At 44.8% G+C, this 16,178-nt stretch overlaps 1 protein-coding gene across 1 annotated transcript in view; it reads right to left on the bottom strand.

Annotated features, from left to right (window-relative positions):
- FLT1 (fms related receptor tyrosine kinase 1) overlaps positions 1-16,178 on the bottom strand; it is a 173,959-nt gene that overhangs the window by 89,292 nt on the left and 68,489 nt on the right. The window contains exon 12 of the mRNA XM_019447888.2: positions 1,945-2,059. Within this exon, the coding sequence (XP_019303433.2) occupies positions 1,945-2,059 (115 nt within the window). The remainder of the gene's footprint in view (positions 1-1,944; positions 2,060-16,178) is intronic.

The following is a 16,178-nucleotide window of genomic DNA, read 5'->3' as shown; positions in this document are numbered from 1 at the left end:
TCCATTGCATCTGGCCCACGAGTAGCAGGTTTTCAACCACCAAACATAAAACTGTGGTAGCCTAGAAGTAGGGTAAAATCTCTGAGCCTTGCCAGTTCTTGGCGTCCTTTTTTAGAGGAGGAGTTGGATTTCCAACATTGGTCAATGGGTACAAAGTTTCAGTTATGCTAGGTTAAGTCCTCGAGATCCACCATAGGACACAATAGCTCTAGTTTACCATGCTGTGGCCTGTATGGAAACATCTGCTAAGGGGTATCGCTCATTCATGCATTCATATATTCAATGGGAGGAAACTCTTGGAGGCGACGGGTGAATTTATGGCAGTGACTGTGGTGATGGTTTCATGGCTGTGCGTTTACCTCCAAAGTCATTAAACTGTATACGTCAAATCTGTACAGTGTTTTGTACATCAATCATACCTCAATAAAAATGTTTTAATACTAAAAAGAGCACCAGCAACGATGCCTACTAGGCTCTCATTAGGTCAGGGAACTTTTTTTTTTTTTTTTTTTTGGTTAGAAGTCTATTTTTTTAAAGGTGGGGTATAATTGATACATAACATTGTATTCGTTTCAAATGGAGAGCGTAATTTGCATGTATTACCATACAATCACCCAAATAAGTCTAGTTAACATCTGTCATCATACATAGTTAAGCAACTTTTTTTTTTTTCTTGTGATGAGCACTACCAACGTCTATTCTCTTAGCAACTTTCAAATATGCGATACGGTATTATCAACGATAGTCCCTATGTCGTGCATTACATCCCCAGGACTCAGTTACTTTATCACTGGAACTTGGCTTGATCACCTTATTTTTCACACCCCTCACCCCACCACCAATCTGTTCTCTGTTATCGATAAGCTTGGGGTTTTGCTTTGGATTCCACATGTAAGTGAGATCAGACAGTGTTTGTCTTTTTCTGCCCGTCTTTCACTTTGCATAATGCCCTCCGAGCCCATCAATGTCCCAAGTGGCAGGACTTCATTCATTTTCGTGGCTCAGTAATATTCCTTTGTGTCTACACAGGCCACATAGTCTTCATTCATTCACTGATGGACACTTCATTTGCTTCCATAAATGGGCTACTGTAAGTAATGCTGCTATGAACTTGAGGGTGCACGTATCTTTGACATGGTGCTTTTGTTTTCTTTTGGATACATACCCAGAAGTCAAACTGCTGGATTACGTGGTAGTTCCATTTGCAATTTTTGGAGGAACCTCCAAAAACCTCCATGTCGTCCATAGCAGCTGTGTAAATTTAGAGTTTCACCAACAGGGCACAAGGGTTCCCTTTTCTCCACATCCTCACCAATACTTATTATTTCTTGTCTTTTTGATAATGGCCATTCTGACAGGTGTCAGGCAACAGCTCATCGTGGTTTTGATTTGCATTTCTTAGGTCAGGGAATCCTAACATACTGTGTTTGCATACCCTGAGTAAGGTTTTGCCCTTGCAAAGACAGAGGGGGAAAAACAACATGTTTTGTGAAATGGAAACATTCCACTCGAGCCCTAAGTCTTGTACCAGCTTATGCTTATCGACACCCTACTCTATGGGTTATCAGGGATTCTCAGTCCTGGGTCCATGCTAGAATCTCCCAGGTAATTTTTATGAACCTTAGGCTCTACTCCAGAGATTCAAATGCAATTAATAATTCGTGGAGTATTCTAATACTCAGCTAGGGTCGAGAGCCATTGATATTTGAGAGGCAGCTCCTTTGGGACCTAGTACTCATTCCTTTGGAAGTGGGAACTGGAGAACCGAGTGCGAGAAGTCTCAGAGTATCTGTGCACGAAGACCTGTCTCAGATCTTGTCTTTCTTCTCTTTGAATTTTTGTTTGAGCATTCGAATGACTTCTGGCTCTAGTCAACCTAGAACCGGGAGCTGAGTGCATGTTTTTAAAATAAATATCCCAAATGCACATTTTTGCAGACAGTACCTTATTCTTTCCTTCTATTATTGCCGTGCGCTGCGTGATGCTCTCAATCCTGTTTCCTACGTTGCTGTCAGTATCCAGGATCAGGGGCTCATCATTACTGGAGCAGAAGTCATATCTGTTTAAAAAAAAAAAAAAGTAGGTCATTACTATATTGCTTTGTAGCATGGTAGCATGGTCCAGTCCAGGGTGACAGGTGGAATCAAAATCATCACTGGTTAAGTCCTGAGATAACAAGATAACAAAATGCATTCTCTTCTTTCCCTTGGAGTGTCCCCCCATATCCATCCTTAGAACCTACAAACAGAAAACACATTTTGCTTGAACTGAAAGAAACCCACACCAGCGTATCTTCATACATCCTTCCTGTCCTAAATGTTAAATACTAAGTAAAAATGCAAAAATTAGGAAATTGAGTATCTAGATTTTAATGAGTTCATGGGAGAGGAAACATGCAAACACAGGGGGGAAAAAAAAGAAGTTACGTTAATGAATGGAAACCTCAAGGAAATAATAGCATTTCACATCTATAAAAGGTTGGCTTTTAATCAGAATATTCCATTATACAGCTGATTTTTTTCCAGGGCTAATTAAGTGTATATGGAAACACACAGCATGAAGCAGTTATTAAATTCAGTCTATTTCTTTCCAAGTTTGGGGATATCATGAGAAGCGCTTTAACTGCTTAGGCCTCGAGTGTTTAATTATAAAACAATCTCCTCTGTTTCTAAAAGTCCATGAAATCTCTTATTAAGCTAGCTAGTAGAGTACCCTTTTAAAGACAGAAGGTAACATGCTCTCTCAAACACACATTATTATCAGCAAACTATGGTTTTCGTATGGTTTACTACTCAAATTTTGGTGTAAATATTTATTTGTCATGTATCATGTTCTACATAACCCAGGTTCTGCGTGAACTTAACAAAATCCCAACAACAAAAAAGACACTTCCCTCCACTCTGACCCAGTCAGGAGTATCTTCACTGGCCTTGCTGCCCACTGGCTTTTCCCACCTCAGACCATCCCCCGAATGTTCGCATTTTTAGTGGAAACCTTTCTGCTCCAAAGTTCCGAAGGGCGTACTGAAGAAAGCCCAGGCTTCCTTGTCTGACGGTCAAGACCATCCACAACGCATTCCCTACCCAGAATTTGTGGTGAGCAGAGAGCCTGCTGGGCTCTAATTTATACATGTTGTGGGCAGATTATGGAGCTTTTCCAACCAGGAGGAACTTCAGCCTCCAGGCTGTTCCAGGAGGAACAGCCCAGTTCCAGAAAGAATGAGCGGTTGACCCAGGGTAGCCAATGGCAGCAATGATTGACATACGATGATAGAGAATAAAGTAGGTGAGGAAGAAGGTAGGATAGATGGGACTGTGGTGACCAGGAAAAAGTTCTGTGATTATCCCTCTCCTTGAGCTGAGAAGGGGCTCCGGACTGTTAAACCACTGAGTCTCTCTGGGTGGTCTCCCCTCCGGGCCTGTCAAGTCCTCCCCCAGAGCACTGACCACTTTCTAAGTGGCCCCCCTGGGCCAGCCGCTCCAGGGGATGGGGCCCCATCTGCTTAGTCACTCCGTCCTCAGAGTAAGGCAAGGGCCTAGCGTGTAATTGGCACTCCATTAACACCTGTAAACATACACACCTGCACGGGGGACAGATACGCTGTTTCTCGTAAGAGCTTTCATTTAACTGTTCGTTATTTTCAAACATACTGGTTAAGTAGAGACCTAATGTACTAAAGCCCCACAGACTCACCGCCCAGACTGAAGTTATCAAGATTTTGCCACAGCTGTTCGGGTCTATCCTTATTTCTTTCTGTTTTCTCTTCTGTGAAGTATTTTGAAGCAAATCTCAGACATCGTGTCATTTCAGCCCCACGTATCCCTAAAAGAGCGCACACCTTCTACCGTAACAACGCCTAACTGTACCAGCTCCGTGTATCAGACTTGCCCAGATGTTTTTAAAATCTCTCTCTTCTAGACTCTTAAAAATTGAGAACCGAGGGTTGATGGGGGGTGGGAGGGAGGGGAGGGTGGGTGATGGGTATTGAGGAGGGCACCTTTTGGGATGAGCGCTGGGTATTGTGTGGAAACCAATTTGACTATAAATTTCATATATTGAAAAAAAAAATAAAATGGCAGGAGATATTTAAGACATAAAAAAAAAAAACATGCCTAATATGGAGGCTAAATAAAATTATGCTCATGTTGTTTTAAAAAAATAAATTAACTTTTAAAAATATATAAAATAAAATAAAATAAAATAAAATAAAATAAAATAAAATAAAATAAAATAAAATAAAATAAAATGTCTCTCTTCTATACAAGTTAGATTATAAGATTTAAAATAAAAAAGAACAGTAAGGACTGGCCGTTCCGTAAGGAATGTAAGCGATTTCTGCCAGATATGCCTGATCATCATCAGGGAAAATAGGTGAACATCTGAACTGTTACTGATTAGTAGAAGAAAACGAACCCAAGAGGAATGATATCCTTTCTCCTCTAACTTGAAACACGTTAATGCCACAGTTTTGAAATCACACGTCATCGCGCTCTTTTTCGCGATCGGTATTCTCCGTTCTCTAGACTGTAACATCGCTGCCCTCGCATCTCTCACACACACTCGGTACACACACGGGTATATACACGGGACATCTGCCCCCCACGTAGCTGGGGTTTCGTGCACACGCACACACCTGTATCAGGCCAGTGCGTGTGTACTTGGTACCGTTCCCATCGAAGGGCTGAAGTTCTCTTGTACCTGGAAAAGAAGCTTTGCATTTCATTCTTTCTTTTCCCCCCAAAGAAGGGACAAAGATCCAGGGACGCCTCACGCGGAGATCTTAATTGCATCCTTTTGGTCTTCAGGAAAAGGCAGAGAAATATGTTGGAGCCCAGCAAGTCTAGGCATTTCCCGAGGGAAGCGCGGTCTGCCGAGTTCACGTGGGGCTGTCAGCCTCTGACCCCCACCCCTGCCCCCAAACTCTGAGGGTGCTGACAGTGGCACCAGCCCTCCTATGGACACCACAGGCCGGCCCCGGTGCAAAGGTCCTCCGAGTGCACAGGACAGATTCTGTGGCTGTTTTCTAATTTGGGGACTGCTTTTTTTTTTTTTTTTTCCTTTTTCCCTCTTTGTAATTGGAACCATAAAAATAGAAGGTCATTTAGGAGCCTGACTATATAACAGCACTTGAAAAGAGATTTGGGGGGGGGGGGAGGGGAATTTGCCGAAGCCTTAAGAATACATCAAGCTCTTGAGGAAGTAGATTGTGCCATGTTTGAAGATGCAAAGATAATCACTGTGCTGGGAACCGTCTTGAGGGGGGAGGAAGCCGAACAACAAGAGGAAAGCAGCGTTCACTCCTGATTTCGCACAGGAAGCCCACGGCACCTCCTGTCAAAGGGAGATAAGAAAGCTCCCAGGCACTATTCTGGACAAGGCCACGGTTATCAGCTTCAGCTCCGCGCGGTCCTCTCCATGCGCCCAGCCTCTGTCTCTTGCCTAATGAGCTTTCGGACTCCGGCCTCCATTTGCATACAGCGCGCCAAATACAAGAGCACGGGGGGTATTTATAACCATCGAGTCGCAAACGATTTCCGGGGTAAGAGTGTACTCTGTGTCATCTCATCAATTGCCCTGGAGGCGAAACAAATTCGCCTTGGACTAGGGATCGATGTCAAGACGTTAGACCCACACGGCCGATTATGTATCCAACACACGGCGCTGGAGATCCCTCCGTGTGACACGTCAGTCTAACTGCAAGAAGGAACCATCTGTGAGACTCTCCCACCTGGTCTAAGTAACCGGGTGGGTTCTTTCCGCACGTAATGGGAAAACACCACCCTCCAGAGATGTTCAGGACTCTACAGACCCGCAGGCTTTGGGTTGATGTTTCCTGTAGGGGTGACGGATGTGCCCTGTTCCCTTCACATTCATAAATATCTGGCTCCTCCGTGACCAAGGACAGATGAAGCCAGTCTGGGGCCACAGACAAAGGCAAAGCCAACACCGAGGTCAAAGCCACAATCTTCACTGCTGGTCCTCACAGGCAAGCTAGCCGGCCACAGGCTGTAATACACACTATGCGTAACACACACTCTATGTAATAACACACACAGTGTAACACACACTATGCAATGTTATACTCTACTATAATAAGGGTATTTCCTACATGCTAAGCAATTCGTATACTCTATCTCCTGAATTCGTACAACATCCTAAAAAGTAGGTACTATCATCCCCCCTTTAACGGATAGGGAAATTGAAGATTAGAGAGGTTAAGTACATTATTACCCAAGGTCAAACAGCTAGTAAATGGCGGAGGCAGATTACAAGTTAGTAATCTGATTAGTAAACGGATTACAAATTAGTTCTGGCTCATTCCAGAATCCGCGCACTTAACCCTTCCCCCATATGCAACACAACATCCATCAACTGTCCTCCCATACCAAGAAATTGTTATACTTCAGTGCTTCTTTGTGTACAGGAAGAAAAGGCTTCTCAAATATCCACTACACAAACTGCGTTACTGCGCTGGGGATTTAAGGGGTTGTTTTGCTTCGTTTTGTTTTGGTTCTTTTTTAGCCCTTTGTGCAGTAAGGGTCAGCTTCTTTCCAAAATTGGGCCAACACCCTCATCACACAACCAAAACACGTTACGCGCCCAAAGTGTGCACGTTCCACGATTACAGCTTCTATTAGAACCCCTTTTGTCATCCGAGTCTCTGAACTCGGTTCCTATTCACCTTTACAAATCCCTTAAGTCACCTTGACAGGAAATGCCGTACAGACTGTAGCCCAAGGTGTCCCTTTGTGTTCACCTGTGCATTTCTTAGTGCTGGCTTTGAGCAGTTCCGATTTGCAGACTGTCTTCATTCCTCCTGCCTCTCTTTCCCCTCCCCCCGACCTCAAAGGCAGAGCCCACACCTTCTTTAGAGGATGGACTGTCACATCTCCTGGAATGAGAAGGGAGAGTCCAGCTGGGTGGGCTTTAGCCGCTGATGGTCAGTATCTGTGTATTCTTTGTGTGGCGCTCTCATGACGGCCCAACACTTCACTGAGCCTTTCTAGAAACTGACCACGTGTTTGGTGCCTGTAACGGTAGCCAAGCCTCCTATGGTTATCTAGTACAACTTCTCACTTCTTAAATGATTTCTACCAAATTTAGGAACCACCCCAATTCCGGAAGGTCTACTCCACAGCCTGACTCTCAAGATGAAGACACACGGGTGTGGTTTGTTTTGGATTGCCTTTCACCCCATGGTAAATAACCGATTAGCTGACCTTTCTTTCAACATTTCGCGTCTGCTAAATCCTGACTCTTGGTTGGTGAAGGGAAACTGGCAGTTACTGGGCTGATACTACCGTGTCTGAGCTAAGGAGCTACAGACATTTAAGTCCAACTAATTCTCACAGCCCCCCCTTCAGCGAAACAGGCATTATCATGCCTGTTTCAAAAATTGCTTTACTACGAAGGAAACCGGGACTCAGAAGTAGCAGACGTGGGATCAGACCCCAGATGGTCTCAAATCTTTCTATCACACCAGAATTCAATCCATCACACATGACACGTTCTGTTCCCAAGAAACCTCCCCAAACCCTTCTTACCATGCTTCACAGGGTAAATCTGGCTCAGAGTCACGGGTGAGAGGAAAACTCTGGGGGTCCTCGGAATCTAACTGGTACAAAGTCAGACACCAAGAGAAAGTGAAAAATTGGCTTTCAAAAGCACCTAGTCCTTTGGTGGAGGGTGAAAGGGGCAGAGGGATGTTTTATAATTACATTTTTGACATAAATTCCGCTTTGTTTTGATCATAAAAATGTTCTGATGCTAAAATTATAGGAACTCTTGGGCTCCTACTGGCTGAATTTGACCACTTAAAAAAAAAAAACGTGCAACAAAAGAACAAATCCAAACTTTTATCACCATCTCTGTCTTCCCCTGTGACCTACTTGTGTGGGCACGATTGCTGGACATGTTCTAGGATGCCTTACGGTGAAGGACATGTTCTAGGATGTTCCAGGATGAAGCTGGCCTGTTTGACTATGAACTCCAATACACTTGTGGCGGGCAGCTGACTTTAAAGAGGGCCTCTGGGGTGGGGGTGTGCAGCGATGGGCTGCCTATTCGAGCCTGAGTCATGCCTAGGAATGAATGTAGGCCTCAGTTTATAATTAAAGCACAATTAGTTGGAAAAGAGGCTCTAGAAAGCTCTATGAAGTCTCAAGACGGAGAATAACTTCCCTCTCTCTTTTTCTCCTTCTTTGGACGATGAAATCGGAGGACTCCTGGTGGGGTGGACCCTGCTTCTCTGTTTAATGGGGTCTGACTGCACGTGCTAACTCTGGTTAGAATCTGTACAGAATACTGATCATTTCAAGTTAGGAAACAAAAGGGGAGAGCAGTAATGAAGAGCAAATCGAGGCTGTAAAGTGTCTTTAAAGAAAAAAAAAAACTAGAAAGGAAAAAAAAAGACCACGTCCAGAGGGCACGGCCAGGACTGGTTGCCCACTATGGCGTACCCTCCTGTAGAAGAGCCCGATGTAAACTTTCCTCCGCTACTGTGCGTGTTGTGTCAAAACATTAGTGACGGTCTGAGCCATCAGATGAACAGAATCCGCAAACACTCTCTGCTCCCCTCCTCTCACGTTCTCTCCAAACAAATAAAACAATATAGGGGAGGGGCCGCTGGCAGAAAAAAAGGTGTGGAGTTGGAAGGAGTGTTTAGACAGAATGGTTCCTGCTTCTTGTGCTCCAGGAAAAGGGCCTGGGCCTTGGGGGTGGTCACAGGGTCACGCCGAGGGGATTCTGGACGAGTGACGACTCTTGCGCACGGAGAGACCTTGTGACGCCTCGGAGCCCATACTGAAAACTACTTCTTGTCTGCACGGAGAGGGGGGAGTGGAGGCGGCTTTTCAGGGATTGAAGGCTCTGGCCCAGCTCCTTGGACAATGGTGGAGGTGATCCAGCGCCCTGACCACCTCTGTTTCGATAAGAGCTTTTCCGTGAGCGTCTTGGCCTGGGCCACTTCCTGCTCTCCAGGGTCTCCTGGTCCATTCACACTCAGGACAGGGCCTGTCTTTCCAGGCTCTGCCTTCCTTCCTTCCTTCTCTCTCCCTGCTTGCTTCCATCAAGAACTCCAAGCTCTCCCTGATTCCGTCCCTCTTTTACAGAATCTGAGCCAGGGCCAAGGCATCCTTGCAACCCTATCACCAGGGTGACAAAGGGTAAATACTCATGTGGCCACACCCGGATGTGGGTCTTAACAGGAACGCCTACTTTGTTCATTCCTTTTTCTCCTGAGTGGAAGGCTGGTCAGCTGAGGAAGGGTGATCTGATAAATAAGAAATCTTTAGCGAGATCTCCAGAGTGGCCACCAATAACGTCTTTTAACTTAAGGAGTCTTAAAGTGTTACCTCTAAATATTTCAAACTGTTGTTGCCTTTTGATTTCACGGAAAAGAAGAGAGCAGATTACTGGTCACATAGCTGTCAACGTGCAAATGTCCAGAGAGCCTTCACGGGGAGAAGTGGAGAAGCACGACATTAGGAACGTAGAATGTGCAGCTAGTCTGATCTGAGTTCCAATCACGCTTTTACAACTTCCTAGTTCGGTTACCCTAGACGGCAAAAGCCCAACCTAGAGAACCACAGTCCCAGAAAACTGCTCATAGGACTCCCAGTCTTTTCAGTCCTTTGAACAGTTCTGAAATAGAGGGATCGTATCACCTGTCATAAATGTTGCTTTCGTGTTAACGCCACTGATCGGGGCTAAGGGCTCTGATGATTTCCGGTCCCGTGACACTCACCACAGGAGAAACGTTGCGGAGTCTGTGTATTCCACATCCCAAGGATTAGGACAGGAGAAATCACTTTTCTCAGATTTCAGTTCCCTGGAAGGCTGTACCTCTCTTGGTTTGTTTTCATCTGATGGGCCCCTTCACCTTGCGAACGTCTATTTCCTTTCTCTTTCTCTCTCTCCACAACTAGAAAGTAAAAGCACACGGGCCCTATCTCTGCACTAGCCTGATGGCATTTTCTCCTTTCATTCAGATTATTTGTTGTACTCTTTGTGAACCGCCTCAAATCCCTTGGGAAACGGATGTCCTCTTGGCCTCCCCGACTCAAAAGAAGCCACCCCATGTTCCTATGTCTTACTAGTTTTCTTACAGGGGTTAAAAGACGAACAGCAGGGAGATAATTCACAGAAGATCCTTTGCATCGGTGAACACCAGGGTGGCACTCAACGAGTCAATCGACGCAATTGCTTAGCACCGTGCCTGGCACACAGTAGATGGACTGATAATGTTACTTGTCATTTTATTATCTCCCTAGGCTAAGAACTACTTAAGAGCAGGGGCTATGTCCTGTTCGTGATGATGACCTCAGGGCCTAACCCAGCCACCCCGTGAACACGAGAGGGGGAACACCCGTCTCTTGCTCTGTTGGCTGTCTGATGAGAAGAGTGACCCCTGACGATGGCCTGACTAGATGTGGACTCAACCCTGTGTCAGGTGTCAACCCTGCCATCCATCACTTAACCTCAAACGTGCTGAAAAACGGGGCACTGCTGACCCTCAAATGACCTCACATGTATCCCCTCAACTAAGCACCGTGTCACCACCATCAGTGTCTGTCCATTCACGGCGAGGAGTGTTAATGGAGACAGAGGGTCTGCCTGGGACCTGGACGAACTCCTCACCGCATTATCCGTATGTGACAAACTGACATTCATGGACAATCTCAACTGAGACAGTGACGCTGACATGTGGAGAAGCGTCTTCTGGTCTAACAGAAAATAGAAAACCAACCAGCAATGGTCGCCGCCTTTCCTCAAGGGTGGACAAAAATATTGGCTCATAAGTATTAGTCCCATTCGATTAAAACAAAAAGATACATATTCATACATACTCCATTTAAGAAGTAGAATTGTGTCCTCTGAAAAAAGTAGAAGACCTAGTTCCTTCTGTTATTAAGGAACATACACATCTATTGAAGAGGCAAGTCAAATGCATGCTCACGTATCAGAATATTTAAAAAAAAATACCCGAATATAATTGAGTGCAGGCGAGTGAAATGCCAAGAGCCCATGTGGTACCATCGCTGGACAAGACTTGGGGTCAATGAACGTTTGAATTGCTGAGGCAGAACTCACAAATGCGAGGAGATTCAGGATATTATAGCTCCTTTAATTTCCTAAAAAAATCGGAAAATTCTGCCATTTCTGGTCCCATCTTAATTTCTTTGGAGTAAATCACCTTCGTCAGAAGACCTGTCTAAAGACGCAAGCATGTTTCCTGGGAGGACATTACCCTAACGGCATGGGACCATTTTGCCAGAAGACTGTCAGCTTTCACAGCGTACTAATATATGCACGAGGCCGCCTCGAAAGGAAACTGCTTTGCACCGGGCAGCCCCAGAGCAATCCGAAACTACTGGACAACTTCCAGCAAATAAACTTACGTGCAATGCACCAGCCACGGAGTTAAATACTTGATATGCATTAGCTCCTTTAATCCCCCCAAACAATCTTATGATGTCAGTGCTATTATCTCTACTGTGCAGATCAGGAAACTTGGACCCACAGAGGTAGTTTATTTTACCCAGAAGCTGGTAGACAGTAGCAGGTGGCAGAGCCAGGGTTCGGGCTCCAGAGGCCATGACCTTTAACCCTAGACTATATTTTTCTGCATCCTAACGCTTCTTAAAATTGGTTCTGATATCATGAACATCGGCCCCTCTCAACATATCTGCTTTCTGGATCATGAGCTTTGGCCCCCAAGTTACTCAATTTAAGGTCTACTTGTTGTAGAACCAATCCTAGTAGTGAAAATGAAGTGACTGGTTGACGATGTGCCAGAAGACGCTCAACGATAGACTCTGACATGTCAACCAGGGCTGGTTTCCTAACAAGGTACTTAAACTTTCTGTAAATGGTAATAATTACAGTAGCTGCCTCATAGAAGCTCTGTAATAATTAAATGAGACAACACACATAGAGCACAAATTGAGCACTTAACATCCTCTAGATAAGTGCTCAATAATTTTCAGCGATAAAAGAAATAAACATAGAAGTCCTAGGCCAGGGGGTCTTCTACTGGACATATTCTTCTATTTGGCTCTACGTGGTCTCTAAATACCCACTTTTATTTTCCTCACCTTACTTTTTCACCCTCACAAGACAGAATTTCTCAACAAGGTAGCAACTAGTGATCGTCTTACATCATTTTCAATGATGAAGGCAAGGCATATGGAACATTAAAAGCCTAAGGAAAGGCGATAACATGCCTCCAGCTCATTTTTTAAAAAGCTCGAGTGAAAACCCACGTTCTTGGAGTTCAAGGCTTTGGTCTTCAGACATGCAGGACAGCATGTACAGGACACATGCTAATGACGTGCCACAGGAGGAAGACGACCAAAAAAGGAGCCTATGAAAATCTATCAGTCTGTAAGAGTTACAGGGTGGGTCTGTGGGAAGGAGACAAAACAGCCAGGCATTAGCCAGGAAAGGGAATGACTGGCCGGCTCAATTGTTTAGCCCCTCACTCAAAGAATTCCACATCAGATCCGGATTCACTCTGCCAATTTTTGGCTTTAATTTTTCTGCACCCAACTCTGATGATCCGGCCAAATTCCTCCCCAAGCATGGCCTTTTCAACTCTTCAACCTACTCCCATCCTCATGCTACTCTGTCATATCTATGTTCCTTCCATTCGACATTCTAAGACCTCCCCGCCATCTTGAGGATTCAGATCTTATTTCCTCCGTGCGGTTTCCTCTAAACCGCAGTCCTCACCACCGACCTCCACTGAAGCCATGATGGTTCATTTATTCAACCAGATTCCAGGCACCTTCCATGGAGACTCGATGTAATGTTACGGTGGAAATAATAAAAGGGAATAATAAACAGGAAATCAGAGACTTGGGTCTAGTCCTGGGTTTGCCATTAACTAGCTGTGAGGTGAGGGATAATTCTTTATCTTTGAGCCAGTTTCTCCTCTATAAAGCTCTTTTTAATCGCTGAAATTCCCCAATTCTAAGTGAATTAAGCATTCAAAGTGACTAGATCAGGGCCTGCTGAGGCTCAGATTTGCAGCCACCGTGTTTTTATTTTATTCAGTCATCAACTGCAAACCCTATGCTCTCTCCTTCATGGTCTTTTGTCCCCCCTTATTCTTCAACTCCTTTGCCTTCCTGTGCCTCTTGCAAAAATCCACAGCTTTGTGAGCCCCCTGAGGGCTGAGTGCTTGCTGAATCCTGATCCGGAAAATCAATCCTGAACAACAAATAAGGGAATGCAACTTCCTTGCAAAGATCAAATAAATACCCCTGCATGGGGAGAAAGTCCCAGAGAGGGCCAGTACCACCAGAGTCAAAGTGTCAAATGGACCGTTTGACTTGCTACCCTCTTCAGGTTGGTCTGATTTAGACCTGCTCATCCCACTGGGGTTCTTGTCCCCTCAAAGAGTCTATTCCCACCTGTAGGTCTGGGGCCCAAACCAGAGCAGGTGGTCTGGTCACCAGTTCCCAAAGTAATTGTGAAATGTGAATCCACTTCTCCCATCTGCTGCTAACCTCTTTCTCCTCTCCCCTCCCATCCTCGGTGCGACTCTGACTCAACGGGTAGACTTTGTGGGATCACCGGTGACAAGAGTAAACCCAGTGGGCTTAAGCCAGTGCCTCCCCAAATCCGTCCCCTCAAAGATTTCTGCTCCTTCCTCTGGGAACCCATAGGGGGGTCCCGACTCAGAGGAGTCCCGTGGGATACCAATGAAAAGTAACCTTCTGAAATGCCAAACTACTTAGCCTCTCTTATTATCTGAAAACACCTAAGAATTTTTTTTAAGTTTATTTGTTTTGAGAGAGAGTGCAAGGGTGGGGGCGGGGAAGAGAGAGAGAGACAGAGAGAGAGAGAGAGAGAGAGACAGAGAGAGAGAGAGAGAGACAGAGAGAGAGAGAATTTTAGGCAGGCACTATCAGCACAGAGCCCAACTCGGGGCTTGATCTTACAAACCATGAGATCATGACTTGAGCCAAAATCAACAGTGGGAGGCTTAATCGACTCAGCCACCCAGGCACCCCAAGAAAGAACTTTCTGAGCTTCAGTTTCCTAATGGGCAAATTATGTCCATTATGTAGAACTGTACAGATTAGGGATAATATGTGTAAAGGGATGAGGGCAACTTTGGCACCAGGGAGGGCTCATTGATTCCATCTATTATAGCTGTTACCATTAAGTAGACAGTGGCATTCAAGGTGATAAGACATCCCCAAGGCTTCTAGAGAAAGTATGAAGAAACAAGTTCCAGTGACTTGAAGTGCATTGTAAGATACCACCTGGCCATAGTCTAAATCCGTCACATCCTTTCTACACAATACATCAGGCTCTACTTTTTCACCTAAAAGGGCAGTGAAGTTGCATTAAAAGCACAGACTAGAGTCCGTGTTTCAAGAAACAGTCTACTGATTTTATTCTTTGTGCTACACAGTGTGGGGGGAAAAACAGTCTACTAAGTCAGTGGAGATCTAATCAAAATGTAGATTTCTAAGAGCAGGTGCATGTTTTATAAGTAATTTGTCCTATTTATCTATGACCTAAGGCTCCTGCGCCAGGACAGTAATTTGTAGATTCGGTCATGAAAACGCCCATTCAATTCTTAAAAATCTGTGAGCACGGCCCGAAATAATTTGAGAGACTCTGCCGATCTTTGCAAGGAACCTTCCCAAACTGTGTGTCGTTGCCTTCTGGTAGTCCTAATCCCGGGACGCTACACTGAATTTTGCTCAAAAGATCCCTATAGAAATCATTCTGCGTAGACTTCCTATGACTCAGCCTTTTGGTTTAATTTAAACACATAATGAAATGCTTGATAGCAATTACAGGAGACAGTTAATTCATTAGAAACAATTATTCATCAGACTCACTGTATTACCACGAGGAGTGGGAAAAAGAGGAACATCTCACAAAGCACAGAAAAGTGGCAGAGAGGCATTTGGCAAACAAACTCGTGCTCTGTTCTCAGGACTTTGCATGAAATATTAATAAGGGCTGTTGTCCAAACATTCACATTGGACAACACACACTTCCTCGTCCAGCAATTATATAAGAGAAAGCAAGAAGTTTCTCATTAGTAAGTGAACGTTCCCTTTTCGCTTGTGATGAAAGCCTCCTGTAGAAGATGGCCAGATTTATTTGAACTTGTGGGTTCAAGCTCAAAGTGCTGCTACGATGGTCTTCGGCGCATTAGTCTTTAAAAGCCCCCGTGTCGATTCGAGGTCTTGTATATGGCAAATTAAAATTCTCGATAGCATGGCTGGCTTGAGTCCACAGATCCATACATACGCTACACAGAAAACATGTCAAGAGACACATGGATGCAAATCGCGTGTATACTCTAGAGGAACGTGGTAAATATTAAAACATGCAGTGTGTGGTATTTCCAAAAGAAGGGGTCTTCTTAAATTATGCTTCCCTCTCACACCTGATCTCTGTTTGGCCCCCAGGAAAGATGTTGACCTTTTCAATGTTTAAATTGTTAACACTTCCATTTTGTAGCTAGAAGACAGAATATGGGACATAAAACTCTTTCAATAGTAATAAATAATAATAATAGACATTCAAGCTGGCGGTCAATTAAATCCTTGAGTACGTTTCTAATTAACTACCATTAACAACTGTCTTGTTTTGGTCCCGTTCGTTGTGTGCATCAGTGGGGTATGTAGAATTATGCTTCTCTCAAACGATCTACCCCTCACACATCCCTAATGATTCAGGCCTTCCTCTTTTTGCCAATTTGCTGATGGAAACAATAGAGAGATGCAATTAAGCAAGCCCTTCTCGGAGTTCCTAGATGCCTCCGCCTTCCCTCATTTTGTAGGCTGCCTCCCATCCCCACCCCTACCAAGAAGGCCTGCGAACCACACTCAGCCCCAGAGTGGTCCGCTTTCCCTAGACCGCCCCCTCCCCCACCCGGTCCTCCACTGCTGGGCAGGTGGAGAGTGTTCAGAAATGGGACATCAAACTGTGTGACCGAAATTATTACTTCCCATGAAACTTCTAAAGCATGTAATTATTGGGAGACTCCAGCAGACGGGACTGGCTTTAGGGTTTGGGAAGCAGTTCCTCGAAATTCCACCTCCGTCTACGGGGTTTTTCTTCCAAAATTCACCATTTTCGCTCAGGCAGAGCACTCTGCCCCCTTCACCTTCCATGAGCTGAGAATCCAATTAAACGTCTCACAT

This window comes from Panthera pardus, unplaced genomic scaffold (genome assembly GCF_024362965.1).
Source record: "Panthera pardus isolate Hobbes unplaced genomic scaffold, ASM2436296v1 HiC_scaffold_1, whole genome shotgun sequence".
Lineage (NCBI taxonomy): Eukaryota > Metazoa > Chordata > Mammalia > Carnivora > Felidae > Panthera > Panthera pardus.
This window is presented reverse-complemented; position numbering and strand designations above follow the sequence as displayed.